Below are 14494 nucleotides of genomic sequence, written 5' to 3' on the forward strand. Positions count from 1 at the left end.
ACATCATCGTGACGAGCACGATTTAGGGATGAAGAGGTACAAGATACAAGAACGCCTTCCCCTAAATTTGGACTTGGCAAGAATTAATGTCCTATTCTCTAAGCATACAGGTTTCTACCACATATGCTATTCGCATTTCATACATTGGAGGCCAACCTCGACAATCGGGTTTTTCAGGCTGTGCTAGTCAGAATATCAAAAGAGGCATCAAAAGAGGCATCAAAAAAGACTGACCAAGAACTTGACCGGCCGTCTGCATTTTGATCGATGATATACGGCCAGATATGGATGAAGATTCGAGCGGGATGAGGAGAATCAGGTAAAAAGAAAGAGAAGAGTCGAGGGAAGGAAGGAGTAAGAAGACCTCGGGAGGCTTTGAGTGCCTTATAGTTCGGGTATGCGGCTATTCCCGTCTTGGCGTGGATCGGTTGGCCCTGTTCCTAAGGCTATAATAAGGCCAGGGCTCGAATCACGAATGTCATGTCAGTCGTCAATTCGGTTGCTTTTGCCAATCGGTTGTTAATCAATGAAGTACGGAGTCTCCGCACTCGAATCACTCAGTACGAGGACCTGATTGCGGACTATCCAGAGCTGGTAGCCGAAGTCAAGGCCTAGAAACCTTTACCGGATCCCCTTCCTCTCGATGAGTTATGATCCAATGATCCCTTCCCCGTCACTATCCCAAGCCCTGATCCTAAGACAATGGTTTTCCTTCAGTTCTTTGCTATTTGTTATGTGTATGGAGACAGCCACCCTAGCCGATGAAGTTCCCTCAACCGAACCTCATAGAATTCTCGACATAGTATTGAGAGTTTGCTGTGTCCAGGATCCTGTCCCGGTCGGGATAAGATGGGGTCCTCTTTGTATTTGCAATTCATTCCAATACCATTCATCATGAAGTCTTAGTTCTCGTTGAAACTCGTACATCAGTCCTTTCCAAAACGTCCCTTCGTATCAGTTAAGGTCCTACGACTCTCGTCTGAGCATTTCTCAACCATTCTTAATTGTACATTTCTGGATCAGAGCATGTGCTCGGGAACAGGATGAGCCTATTGCGACCACTGGTCGTGAAATAACCGATACCCGATAAGCAGAAAGTGATTGGTTGTAGTTTCTATGCAGTTCCTGGCCTGATATCTCAGAGACCATGTTGGAAAGGTTTGCCGCGTGGGAATCCATTCCAGTCTTGGTCCAGGAGAGGAAATACATCGAAAGAAAATAGTACAAGTGGTAAAGAATATCCATTGACATACATCACAAACTCGAGTTAGATAAAACAGATCGAGCCACTATGGGCGTGGCCTATATTGTTTGACAACCTGGTTCTTCGAGTCTACTAAATTAGCTCGGAAGGAGTAGTTCGACCATCGCATTGCCATCTCATCGCGCTCAACAAAAAGGACGTTTCTATCTGTAACCAAGATCCGGTGTGCTTGAATAGAAGGTGCATGCTTACACGCCCAGGTCAGGGGTAACTAGGAACTAGGCAGATACATACGGAGTATATTTGTGCCTCCTAAGTTGATTTATAATGCACTTTTGGCTCATTTGTGCATATTTAAATAGGGCACCAATCAAACAAAAGACCGTATAAATGAAAGAGGGGGACTATTGTTTCAGCGCCACAATATGTTGGGACTCCATCTCCTTCAGGAGCATTGAGCCAGCCCTACGGGGCAAATCGAGAAACTCGTCAAATTAAATGCTTGGCGTGAAACACAAGCTTGACGGAGCTCCACATGGCTTCCCATGGGCGCAATATAGTCCTGAAGATATCTATTCCGTGTCCTAATTGGATCATGAGCAGTTCGCCCAGACTGTAACCAATTATTCAACCGTTCTGTCTCGTTCCGTTTACCCGGAGATATACCGAGAATTAATTATTCCAGCAATAACGGTCGTTTCAACTGGGGTCTAGATTCGGTGGAGCTAAATGTTTCGGAGAACTTGCCAAGTCGGGTGTAGTTAACCCTAATGGATTAATCTAATGGAGTAGAGCACTTCACAATTACCATGCACCCCTGGACCCCATGACTTCCCAAATGATCCGAGTGAGATTAGGGGCCAACATGGTAGATGGCGATGGACCCGTTTCATAAAGATACTAGCGCAGGGGCTAGAAGGAGGATACCGTGCAGGCCAAGCATTTAAATATCAAGGCCAAACCCGATGGAATAGCTTATTCAAACCCATCCATTCTTTCTTTCCTCATTTCCTTCTGCACTCAAATCGGCTAGCCCGGAACATACTCTCTTTCTACTCCGTACTTGTCTGTTGACCGGATATTTACTTCAATATGCGTACATCCTTCCTTTCCATGCTGGCCCTCGGCGCCGCCGCTGTGTCGGCTGCCCCAGCTCCTTCTCGTGCTTCCGAGCTGGTCGAGCGCGGATCCTCCACCTGTACTTTTACCTCGGCGGCCAGCGCCAGCGCCAGCAAGAAGGCCTGTTCCACCATTGTGCTGGACAACATCAAGGTTCCTGCCGGCGAGACTCTCGACCTTTCCAAGCTGCAGGACGGCACCAAGGTAGATATTCCCTGATAAGAACGGCAAGAACCGAAGATTTAATAGCTGCTGTATAGGTCATCTTCCGGGGTGAAACTACCTTCGGATACAAGGAGTGGAAGGGTCCCCTCATCCGCGTTGAAGGCTCAAACATTGAAGTCTCCGGCGAGAAGGGTCATCTCATCAACGGTGACGGAGCCAGATGGTGGGACACCAAGGGAACCAACGGCGGCAAGGACAAGCCCAAGTTCTTCTACGCCCACAAGCTGAAGGACTCTTCCATCACCGGCCTGAACGTCAAGAACACCCCCGTCCAGGCTTTCAGCGTGCAGGCCGACAACCTGGTCCTCGACCACATCACCATCGACAACTCCGACGGTGATACCAAGGGCGGCCACAACACCGATGCCTTCGACGTTGGCGAGAGTACCTACATCACCATCAGCAACGCCAACATCAAGAACCAGGACGACTGCCTGGCTGTCAACTCTGGCGAGGTAAGCAGTCAAAGAATACACCTATCACAACCAAACTAACCCGGCTGTCCATTAGAACATTGTGTTTACCGGCGGCTACTGCTCCGGCGGCCACGGTCTCTCTATCGGATCCGTTGGCTTGCGCGACAACAACACCGTGAAGAACGTGACCATCTCCGACTCCACCGTGACCAACTCTGACAACGGCATCCGCATTAAGACCATCTACAAGGCCACCGGTGACGTCTCTGACGTGACCTTCTCCAACATCGAGCTGTCCAAGATCGCCAAGTACGGTATCGTCATCGAGCAGGATTACGAGAACGGTAGCCCTACCGGAACTCCCACCACCGGTGTCCCCATTACCGGTCTGACTGTCGAGAAGGTTACCGGCAGTGTTGAGAGCAAGGCTACTCCCGTCTTCATTCTCTGCGGTGACGGTAGCTGCTCTGACTGGACCTGGTCTGGAAACGATATCTCTGGCGGTAAGGCTAGCAGCAAGTGCAAGAACGTGCCTTCTGTCGCTTCTTGCTAGATTGCTGGGGATCAAATAGTGATCACTAAACGGCATGGTATCGTCAGGCAGAGACTGGGCTATCTTAACGGCAAATTTGGCTGGATGAACTAGGGGATGATGAGGTTAAATATGCCGGTAGTTCATTGTTTTTCTTGGACGTCATTGTACTTATATAGCCATCTATGGATGGATTAAATTGAATGGTATTCAACTACCTAATATTAGCTTAAAATACACCTTACATTAACACAATTCGATTTATATATATCAATTTATATCTACAGCCTTGAAATATTTCTTCACAATTAGAAATCAACGCCAAGCTCACCGTTCGATGACGCAATGAATTCGCTTCCTCGATCACATTAAAACCAACCCTCCAACACCCTTCTCTCGTACAAACACAAGTCACAATCGTATCCAAAAATGCATGTCCTTCTACTCGGCGGTCACGGCAAAGTTGCCCTCCACCTTACTCCGCTGCTCCTCAACCGGGGCTGGAGCGTAACCAGCGTCATCCGCAACCCCACGCACGAAAACGAGATTCTAGCTCTCGGCAAAGGCCTTAAGGGCACTCTCAATGTGCTACTCTCGAGTTTAGAGGACGTAAAGAGTGCCTCAGACGCTCAAAAAATCATCGACACGGTTACGCCAGACTATGTCGTCTGGTCGGCTGGTATGGCACCCCTCACTCACCCCGCACCTACTTAAAATCATTGTACTATCGCAACACACAACTTGGAATGCGCACATGAGTCGAAAGAAGAAAAAAAAATAACCACATAGAGCTCTATAATCCATCCAAACCCCAATCCACAATTCCCCCAAACTAACACGCAAACACAGGCGCGGGCGGCAAAGGCGGACCAGCACGCACAATCGCAATCGACCAAGAAGCAGCGAAACACTTCATGACAGCATCCTTCGCATCACCAGGCGTAAGCAAATTCCTCATGGTGTCATACCTAGGCAGTCGACGCAAGCAGCCAAGCTGGATGCCCGACGACCAATGGGCGGGGATAGTAAAGACGAACACGGAGGTGCTGCCGACGTACGCTCAAGCCAAGCAAGAAGCCGATGAGTACATGACAGCACTTGCTGCGCAGCGGGAAGCGGGAGTCTGGACCGACGCGGTCTTTCCAGGCTATTAATCTGCGCCCTGGGCTTCTGACTGACCAGCCTGCGACGAGGAAGGTCGAGCTCGGGATCACGCCTAAGGGTCGGGGGAGTGTTACTCGGGAGGATGTGGCGATTGTGGCGGATATGTTGCTTGGTAGGGCTGATACGGAGGGGTGGATTGATCTTGTTAATGGGGAGGAGGGGGTTGAGGGGGCTGTTGAGAGGGTCGCGAGGGAGAAGGTTGACGCCGTTGTTGGGGAGGATGTTGAGGGTATGGTTAAGAGGTTCTTTCCTTAGAGGGTGATGGTGTTCGGGCTTAGACCACTAGGTTTATTTACTGAAAGAGCTTGGGGTTGGATATAGGTACAGGTTACTTTCCGGATCTTACATCTTTCAGAAATGAAAACGGAACATGAATATCAACATGAACATGAACAGGTCTTCGGTGTATATTGCGTGCATATCTAAAACTTCTCATTTACAGCTTGGCTTTAGGTGCCTCGGCCGCCCCCTTGAACTTCTGTTTCAGAATCCGACGCAGGATCTTCCCACTGGGATTCTTGGGGATCTCATCCACAAAGTGGACGCCACCACGCAGACGTTTGTGGCTTGCGACCTTGCTATCCAGCCATTTGATAATTCTTGCTGCTTCATCCTTCTCGCTTGTTCCGGAAGACTTGCTCTTCGCGCTGCGAACCACACAAGCCATAGGAACCTCGGAACCGTGTGCCTCACTCTCAATACCAATGACAGCAACATCATCAATAGCATCGTTGTCAACCAGATACCCTTCCAACTCAGCAGGAGGCACCTGGAAGCCCTTATATTTGATAAGTTCCTTGACACGATCGGTAATGTAGAAATTACCCTTGGCGTCCTGGTATCCAACGTCACCAGTCTGGAACCACCCATCCTCAGACAGGCAGCCCTTGGTAGCCTCTGGGTTCTCGTGATAGCCCAGGAAAACGTTAGGTCCTTTCAGGTACAATTCGCCAACCTCGCCCTCGCCAACCTCCTTAGGCTCGGATCCATCCTCAGGCATAGTCATGTACTTGGCTTGCATATTAGGCATCAAGCGGCCGACGGAACCCATGGCTTCGCGCCAGTCCTCCCACCGTTGGGAGTGTGTAGTTGGGCTGGTCTCGCTGAGTCCGTAGCCCTGCTTAATGCCAACCTTGATGCGGGAATAGACTGCTTCTACCAGCTCTTGAGTGAGTGGTGCAGCGCCTGAGTTCATCATGCGCAGACTTGAAAGGTCATATTTGTCGACCACCGGGTGCTTGCCTAGCAATAGCACCACAGGAGGGACGATATAACTGAACGAGCAGCGATAGTTCTGCACGTGGGCGCACCACTTTTCAATGTCGAATTTGGACATGACAATCAAGTGATAACCCTTGTATAAAGCCTGGGTAATTAAGCAAGTCAATCCTAAAAGCTCTCGTTAGAATATTGTTCATCCGAGCATCTGCGCAATTGAAAGCCATACCATAGATATGATAGAACGGCAAAAATGCCAGGACCCGATCACCCTTTCCATCAGGACCACCATTCCAGCTCAACATTTCACCCTCGGCAATGAACTGCTGCTTGATATTTGCAACGATATTCCGATGCGATATCATGACACCCTTCGGCACACCCGTGGTCCCAGAAGAATAAACCAAGAAAGCCACATCCTTCGCAGGAGTGATCTTCTGCTTGCGGTAGCGGGTAGCACCAGAGATATTGCGCACAGAGGTGAAATGCTTGACGCGCGCATCGGGATCACGCTGGTCCCCAATCAGGATAATGCGGTCTTCAGGCATGCCAACTTTCTTCGCCGCTTCCCGCGCAACGGGCAGCACCGAGGCTTGCGTTACAAGACCCTTGGCATGGGAGTTCTTGAGCTGGAAGGCCAGCTCGTCAACCGTGTAACCCGGGTTTGCAGGCGAGATGGTTCCGCCGGCCCAAAGTGTGCCCCACATCACCACGGGTGTATCGATGCTGTTTGGCGTGAAGAGGGCCAGTACATCGCCCTTGCGCCACTCATACAGGGCTTTGAGGCCCTTGCCGAAATCTAGTGAGGCATCACGTAGCGATTTGTATGTGTAATGACGTTGGGTATCGGCATCTTGGTAGATAACTGGTGGGGTGTCAGTGTTGAGAAAACTAAGAGAAATACAATGCCGTATTTAATAGCGTAGCACTAGGGGTTTCTCATTGGATATCACGCACTCTTGTCATCTGGGTAAGCTCTGTCCTTGCGCTCAAATAGAAAGGTCCAAAGATCCACTTCTGGGATGTCGACCAGGGGGTAGTTAGAGGATACGGGCATTGGGGGGAAACAAAGCTATGGAGCCGGTAATGGGAATGTGAATAGAGGCTCAAAGGGACATACGAAAGACGAAAGGAAACACACGAGCAACCGAGTACTTTAAAGAGATGGGGCTTTCTCCGCATTCTCGGCATTCTCGGCTGGCGGCTTGCCTCGGCCCAATACCGCCGAGCAATAAAGCCGATTTCAAACTGCTTGTTCTTGGGCTTTTCGGCATTAAATTGAACGATCAAAGCTTATACTGCTCACTACATAGTCCGAGTACTTATCTGCTTTGTTGGGGTTCATGCAGGATACCGAATTGACGTTGAGATCGGCACTCGAAGATCTCGGCAATTCAACGACCTCCGCATATACACGCACTGCCGGATGATAGGCAACATGTAGAAGTAGGAAATATATAGTTATAGAGTTGTTCAAATATGACCTTGATATGTGGCATATACGGTCTAATAAATGCACTTGGGTAAAACTGGGATGTGGCATCACAATGCTATGCCAACCTGAAACCTCGCAATTTAATACCGTCGACCTCCAACGCTTCCAATGTTGGAAGTCGGGTAATTGTATAGTGGCATGGAACAGATTCGACGGAGTGAGTGCAATAGACATAATGATCTGGAATAGCCGACTCATTTGGGAAGAGGCCAGTCTGGAAATATATATCTGTAGCATGAGATATATCTTGTCCATGGAAAGCGATGGGGAATAGAAGACATAAGGAAGTACGCTTTCCTGGAGATGTGAAGTCAGTCCTTGCTAGCTCATATTCAATACCACATTTAAACACAATGTAGTTCAATAAACCAAGCCAATAGATTGAATAACACGATCCCCCAGAGTAAAGGGAGCGGGGGTCCCATTTGTGGAGCAGTTCACACAGTAATACGACGTAGAACCTCGTGGCCTAGACCCAGGGACCTTGCGACGGGGCTGCCTAAGGGTCTTTCTAGTGTGCCCTTGTTTTCTAGCTTACGATGTGCACGGGAATGAAATTTCAAGTGTCGTTAAGATTTAGACTCCTTCCCCGGTGACACAGCAAGCCGAGTGAAAGAGTATCTCGTTTTACCTCGCCAGATTCGACGAGGGACTAAATCCAGATCCCAAGATGAATTCATGCCGACAAGATCTTAAATTGAGTTGGAAACAGCTGACCCAGACTGGAAATACATGCTGAAAAAAAGAGCCCAGATGAGAGTTTTGCTGGATTCCATTTTTGCTTTCCCAGCACCATTTCCTCCGCACACCACTCCGAGGGGAATCGTTTGAAATCGTTTACTTGAGGGGAATGAAACGGGAAGAGTGGGTGGCACCAATACCGGGACGACCGTGCTTGACGGGCTTGCTGGGAGGTTGTTAGTGCTCTGATGTTGATAGTAATGGGAACAAATCTCGGGAGTACGTACTAAGAGATGGAGAACTCAGCGAGGTAGTGACCAACCATCTCGGGCTTGATCTCAACCTGGTTGAACTCCTTACCGGAGTAGATACCGACGACGGAACCGATCATCTCGGGGACGACGATCATGTCACGGAGGTGGGTCTTGACGAGGTCGGGCTTCTCGTTGGGCTTGGCCTCCTGCTTGGCCTTGCGGAGCTTCTTGATGAGACCCATGGGCTTGCGCTTCAGACCGCGGTTGAAACGTCTGCGGGCACGGGCGTGAACGACATCACGGAGCTGCTCGGAAGAAAGGTCGAGGAGCCTGTAAAAGGATTCAGTCAGACCAAAGTCGTTTGCAAATTTTGTTCCTTGGTGTCCATTCGCAATGCAGCGCCAAAGAGATGTGAAACAAAACGCCACATGTGGTGCGTCCACAATAGTTGTTGCCATGGTAGATGACCACCTTCAATCCCATCTCACAAGGCGCTGGCTGCGAATGGATGCCCAAGGGTTCGATGGTTGGTAATGGAAATGGAAACGTACTGGTCGAGGTCAATGCCGCGGTAAGAAAACTTGCGGAACTGTCTTCTCTTCTTGATCTCTGTTCGGCGAAGGTTCAGTCAGCGTCTGCGATCATGTTGTGCGTGTATCCCTGCATCCCAGGTCCATGTCGTTCCCCGCCAATGTGCAACTCTTCAATAATCATCGTATATTCGATCGTAATGCGCGCCCTCCTCTCTCATTCGTTCTTCTGTCCAGGGGCGATGGGTAGGGTGGGTTTGATTCTTCATAACGTACCGGCAGCCTCCTCGGCGTTCTATATGAAAACTCCAGGTTAGTGTATCGCACGGGCTTGAAGGGCGAGGGCGAAAAAAACTCACGTATTCGGTGTCAGCCATTTTTGCAGATATTCCTGTAAGCCGCCTTTCGACCGTATCTCGAAAAGCGAAGGAAGATGGGTTGTCGGAAATTGTCGTGTCGCTGAGCGGTCGGGCTGCTAACACACAGGCTCTAGGAGGTGGGCAGCACTCGTTAAGCGACGGGTAGGTTCCAAGCCCTAGACGCTATACCCGTTTGGGGAGTCGGTAATCTATTTTGAACATTGGTTTTTGTTTCGTAATCAAATTCTTGGTAATCTTGATTTACCCGCCTTTGCTTGGGGAAGTCATCAAATGTCTTGTACCCATCAGTGAAATTTATTTGTATTATGATTACCCATCGCCGTCCCAGGGCTATGTCGTATCAGAACCTGATGGCCCTTATCTGAGTACATCCAAGTTAGCATGACGTGGATTGAATATCTAGTTCTCCAAGAGAATTTGACTACGCGCTATTACTTAAAACGCTGAGCGGGTCCCGGCGATCTTTCAAGAAGTACATATACGAAAAGTTGTAGTGAAGGCCAGACTAGTTGTATTGGCTATAAGCTTATTCCAGCTCACATGAAAAGTCGCAACTGTATCAAAACAGTCTCAACCGAACACACTTGAGAAGCCAACCGGCGCAAATCTTGCCCGGACTGACGAGCCAACCAAACATCTGTTCCCCAGAACCATGATTTTTAGGCCTTGGATTAAACCGCTTAATCGAAGAGACCGAATCCCATGTCCTCATCGGACTCCTCCTCGACCTTCTCCTCCTTCTTCTCCTCAGCGGCAGCCTCGGCACCACCGGCAGCGGCAGCGGCAGGGGCGGCGGCAGCACCACCACCGGAGGGAACGGAAGCGAGCTTGGTAGAGCCCTCAGCGATCAGCTATATAAAGAGTCAGCATGCGGTTCATGTCGGATATGTGCGCGTGCGAGTATCACTAACCTCCTGGAGGTCCTTGCCCTGGAGCTCAGCGATGACCTTCTCGAGACGGTCACCCTCAGCGTCGATGCCGACGGAGGAGAGGACATCCTTGATGTCGGCGGCGGAGGGGGACTCGTTGCCGGCAAGGGCGAGGAGCAGGTAAGCGGCGAGGTACTTCATTTTGAATGGACTGGAACAAAATTTTCATTAGTATCACGAATTCAAGATCGGATGCGATCGCACTTCTTAAGCCGCAAAATCGGCTGAGAAGCAACAAAACAATGTGCACATACCGTTGATGATTATTATCTGAACAAGAGAAACAATCGATTTAACCGCGAATTGGGCGGAGACTGCAACGTCGAGTTCTGGTGGAAGAGGTTGGTTGACGAAGGATTAACCGAGCGCTCAAAATCTTGAAAAAAGGTGGTGCGAGTGGGTGTGGCTAGTGCCGGCGGGACTTCTAAGCGAGCGCTGTGGCGCAGTGTGTTTGTTCCCACGTGACTCTTTCATATCCGGCCTTGATAATTGCATGCTGGCCTATAAACCTGTCTGCCTTCTCGTCTCGTCTACGGAGTAATACCTCTTACTTGGATACATATATATATCCCTCTATACATATATATACGTGTCCTTTGTGCTAGTTCTGTCATATTGGAATAACAGAAAATCCGGAGCGAGCCAAGCCAGAGATCTATTCTCATGCTATTGGGTTCGGAGTCATGAAGTTACTTAGTCGTACCAAATATCGACGGTGAGCGACTTCTTCTCTGTACCACTCTTCAATCTAAGACTTTACACACTTCGGGATATCTCTACAACCAAAATGAGTGTATGGCTACCTATCTTTCTTTTCACTTCGTTTTGACTGACATAATATAGTTCCTTGATTCCGTTCTCTCGTCTCTTCAGACGGGAAAGCCGTCCCAACTCCCACAGTCTCAGGCGCCTACCTCGCCTGCGCCTTCTTCGGTCCCAAAAAAGGAGGATCGAAAACCGACCGATGAGCGGCGGGCGCCTCCCACCAGTGGGAATGCCAGTGGAATCAAGCGCAAAGCTGAGGATCAGCTGCCTCGCCCACCGAAATCTGAAAGCAAGGTGACTAATAACTCAGCTTCAATGAAGTCTACGCTTGCCACGAGACCAGCGGCATCACCAGCATCACCGAAAGTTGTGCCCAAGCCAGTCCCGACCAGCTCCAGGCCGACCACGTCTAAGTCCACACCTAAATCCAGCTTGTCTGCGGCCCCCAAAGTGACAGCCTCACGCAAGGAGCCCGCTCCCAAACCCGCATCAGCAGCCGCTGCTACAACCTCGAAGCCGCCACCAAAGGGATCGTTTGCAGAGATCATGGCGCAGGCAAAGGCTAAGCAAGAGACGGCGCCTGTTGGAGTAGGCTTGCTACGACATCAGGCCGGCCCCAAGGAAAGACTTACCAAAGTGGAGCGCAAGCGGCGTATGATGGAGCTCCAGGCCAAAGAAAAAGAAGCGCGTCTGGGAAAGAAGCCTGGATCGGGTGTTTCTGCGAAGGGCAAGCCTGCTGCCCGGCAGCGAGATTCTGAGGGGCCATCGTACAAGGGCACGGCCAAACCGACTCAGACCCCCGAGCCTCCTGCTTACCGTGGAACTTTGGGCCTGCCGTCAAATCGTGGTGGAAGTGACCGTCGACAACAGCCTCGGAACCCTCGACAGAACGAATATCTCGGAACTGACGAAGAAGATGAGGGTGACTACGGTGGCTACGACGATTACTACTCCGATGCGTCTTCCGATATGGAGGCTGGAATTGACGATGTGGACCGCGAAGAAGCTGCTGCATTGGAATATGCCAAGCGGGAGGATGAGAAAGAGCTGCGACTAGAAATGGCAGCTAAGAAAGAGAAGTTGGAGCGCCAGCGGAAATTGGCCGCTCTCGCTTCTAAGGGCAAGCGTTGAAGTTTGGACGTTTAATTACTGTCGAATTTCTACTTTTCTACTTTCGACTATTTTGCATGATCTCTTTTGTTTTTGGGTAGGCCTACATGTTAACTCCGCATTATGAGCGTTCGGGGTGTCCATAGACGGGGATACCTTCATCTTTTCTTTTTGTTTTGAAGCACAATAGCGAGCGCTATTTCAATACCAACTTTCTTTTCTTTTGGACTATCGTTGTATATTGTAATTGACCTTCGGAAGAATTTCATATTGAAGTCATCGGCTTGATATGACGGGCAACTCCAAACACGCTTGGCCCCACTTAACGGGTGACATCACCCACGCTCACCTCCAGGGCTTCCCTCCAGCATAAGTTATCTTCTACAATTTCACTGTTTCACTGTTTCCACATACCCAACTATTCATCATGGAGTCCGTTCATCATGTCTCAGTCTCATCAAAGATACTCTTTAGCAAGGTGCGCAAGATTGTACCTCCAATGCTTGAAAAGTTCCACAAAGGTTTGTTCATCGGGTCGATCTCCGTAATCGACGCTATCTACCGTGGATGCAATCAACATCCCCGCTAACTATTAGTCTAGGACAGCTTGGCCGTGTAGCTGTTATTGGAGGTTCCCTAGAGTATGTTCCCTGCTTAGTGACACTGGCATCCTACTAACTGGCAAAAGCTACACCGGAGCTCCATACTTTTCAGCCATGGCCTCTGCAAGACTTGGTACGTACCCAAACACGCCCATGCTCTCCAAAATATATTAATTCTCGAACTGCAGGATGTGATATGGTATGTGCGAAGAACGACATACGTTCTGCAAACGACTAACAATCACCAGAGTCACGTACTCTGCGAACGATCCGCAGCATCAGTAAGCTATCACCCGGCCTATATTGAACCCACTCTAATCATGTCATGCACAGGTCATCAAGAGCTACTCCCCAAATTTGATGGTACATCCATTGCTTCCAAGCATCGACACTGTCAAGGACCCCAATTCAATTGATGTACCATCACTGGCGGGTCCGATTATCGCCATGCTATCTCGCCTCCACGCGCTTGTGATTGGACCTGGTCTCGGCCGCGACGAAGTGACGCTAAAGGTGGTTGCGGAAGTAATCAGAGAGGCCCGATCACGATCGATCCCATTTGTGCTAGATGCAGACGGATTGCTGATTGTGACGCAAGACCCGAGCCTAGTCAAAGGCTACAAGGAATGTATCCTTACGCCAAATGTGGTAGAGTTTGGCCGTCTAGCCAAAACGATGGGCATCAAGGTCGCCAGCCAAGTGGAGATCGCGCAAGCCGGAAACGACGACATCACCGACAAAGCATCAGATGCCTGTGAGCAGCTGTCTCAAGCCTTTGGCGGCGTGACCATCATTCAAAAGGGCCCTCAAGATGTGATCTCCAATGGAATTACCAGTATCATCTCTGATAGCGAGGGTGGCTTGAAGCGCAGTGGCGGTCAAGGAGACACACTGACTGGATCATTGGGCACATTCCTAGCTTGGCGAGCAGCTTACCATGAGAAGATGTGGGACTCCGGCGAGCAGGATAACGAGAAGGAGGCACAGAGTATTGAAGATGTCCAGGCAGAACTCAGTTCTGAGAACAAGCGCATGTCGCCGGTAACGACTCTGCTACTGGCGGCTTGGGCGTCAAGTAGCATTACACGAGAGTGCTCGCGACGAGCCTTTGCGGATAAGGGCCGGAGCATGCAGGCCAGCGATTTGACTGATGAGGTTCACGGGGCGTTCTTGAGGCTAATTGGGGAACCAGAGGGATCTAAGACGCACCTCTAGGCTACTGTGTCAAACGCTACTAGCCATGAATCTATGCGCCAGAAAGACAATGCAGCTTTTCAATACACCAGAGCATACCTCCATGTATCTAAGCCTAGCTGCACTTAGAGCCACGCCAATGAAACATGTCAACATGTCAACATGTCTCGTCCACTTTACGATGGTCCACACAAGCGGTCTACAGTTACCAAAAGGAAGATTCTCGAACCCTGCATCTCACGCACAAAAGGTTCCGCTCCGATATTGCAATCTCAACTGCACTGACTCTGGACGTGGTTATATGGTAGCATAGGGCACTTTTTGTAGCATTTTACCTGAGATAAAGAAACGGCTCATAGTATCCATGGATGTGAATTGCGGCTTATACAACTCACCGATCAGCATGGTCTAACCTCGTCTTTCGGTGCTTACGCTTGACTCAGGCCTCAGACCGGCCCCGATTGTCGATATTAGGTGAAAATATAACATTACCAGCCAATAGAGGTCGTCTGACAACGCAATATGATTATCAGACTCGGAGTATTGTTTTTGAGCGGCAATGCAAAAAAGTGTGTCCTGAATGCGCACCTTAGACCCTTACCCTTGATGGCCGGCCAAGTAAATAGAAACCAAAAGCAAAGTGCCACAGCCCCTGCCTCAGTCTCGAGTAACCAAC

At 49.7% G+C, this 14494-nt stretch overlaps 7 protein-coding genes across 7 annotated transcripts; 4 read left to right on the top strand and 3 right to left on the bottom strand.

Annotated features, from left to right (window-relative positions):
* Positions 1–2296: 2296 nt before the first annotated feature.
* N7489_010130 (glycoside hydrolase family 28 protein) lies at positions 2297–3517 on the top strand (the record flags this gene model as incomplete). The annotated part of the gene is made up of 3 exons (XM_056715879.1): positions 2297–2527; positions 2584–3003; positions 3059–3517. 3 exons carry the CDS (start codon positions 2297–2299, stop codon positions 3515–3517), a joined length of 1110 nt encoding a protein of 369 aa, XP_056563501.1.
* A 408-nt stretch (positions 3518–3925) lies between these two features.
* On the top strand, positions 3926–4915 carry N7489_010131 (uncharacterized protein; the record flags this gene model as incomplete). Its single annotated transcript, XM_056715880.1, is given in 3 exon segments — positions 3926–4175; positions 4346–4632; positions 4643–4915. The coding sequence occupies 3 exon segments, from the start codon at positions 3926–3928 to the stop codon at positions 4913–4915; spliced, it is 810 nt and encodes a 269-aa protein (XP_056563502.1).
* A 181-nt stretch (positions 4916–5096) lies between these two features.
* N7489_010132 (acyl--CoA ligase) lies at positions 5097–6935 on the bottom strand (the record flags this gene model as incomplete). The annotated part of the gene is made up of 3 exons (XM_056715881.1): positions 5097–6049; positions 6108–6743; positions 6836–6935. 3 exons carry the CDS (start codon positions 6933–6935, stop codon positions 5097–5099), a joined length of 1689 nt encoding a protein of 562 aa, XP_056563503.1.
* Positions 6936–8210: 1275 nt separating this feature from the next.
* Positions 8211–9215, bottom strand: N7489_010133 (40S ribosomal protein uS19; the record flags this gene model as incomplete). The annotated part of the gene is made up of 5 exons (XM_056715882.1): positions 8211–8280; positions 8342–8638; positions 8860–8917; positions 9115–9133; positions 9198–9215. The coding sequence occupies 5 exons, from the start codon at positions 9213–9215 to the stop codon at positions 8211–8213; spliced, it is 462 nt and encodes a 153-aa protein (XP_056563504.1).
* Positions 9216–9898: 683 nt separating this feature from the next.
* aspf8 (ribosomal protein P2) lies at positions 9899–10288 on the bottom strand (the record flags this gene model as incomplete). The annotated part of the gene is made up of 2 exons (XM_056715883.1): positions 9899–10069; positions 10130–10288. The coding sequence occupies 2 exons, from the start codon at positions 10286–10288 to the stop codon at positions 9899–9901; spliced, it is 330 nt and encodes a 109-aa protein (XP_056563505.1).
* Positions 10289–10934: 646 nt separating this feature from the next.
* N7489_010135 (uncharacterized protein) lies at positions 10935–12043 on the top strand (the record flags this gene model as incomplete). The annotated part of the gene is made up of 2 exons (XM_056715884.1): positions 10935–10940; positions 10991–12043. The coding sequence occupies 2 exons, from the start codon at positions 10935–10937 to the stop codon at positions 12041–12043; spliced, it is 1059 nt and encodes a 352-aa protein (XP_056563506.1).
* Positions 12044–12449: 406 nt separating this feature from the next.
* Positions 12450–13839, top strand: N7489_010136 (ATP-dependent (S)-NAD(P)H-hydrate dehydratase; the record flags this gene model as incomplete). Its single annotated transcript, XM_056715885.1, has 6 exons — positions 12450–12543; positions 12624–12663; positions 12711–12757; positions 12813–12823; positions 12873–12905; positions 12958–13839. 6 exons carry the CDS (start codon positions 12450–12452, stop codon positions 13837–13839), a joined length of 1107 nt encoding a protein of 368 aa, XP_056563507.1.
* Positions 13840–14494: the final 655 nt, after the last annotated feature.

Source organism: Penicillium chrysogenum (assembly GCF_028827035.1).
Source record: "Penicillium chrysogenum strain IBT 35668 chromosome Unknown utg000005l_segment0_segment0, whole genome shotgun sequence".
Lineage (NCBI taxonomy): Eukaryota > Fungi > Ascomycota > Eurotiomycetes > Eurotiales > Aspergillaceae > Penicillium > Penicillium chrysogenum.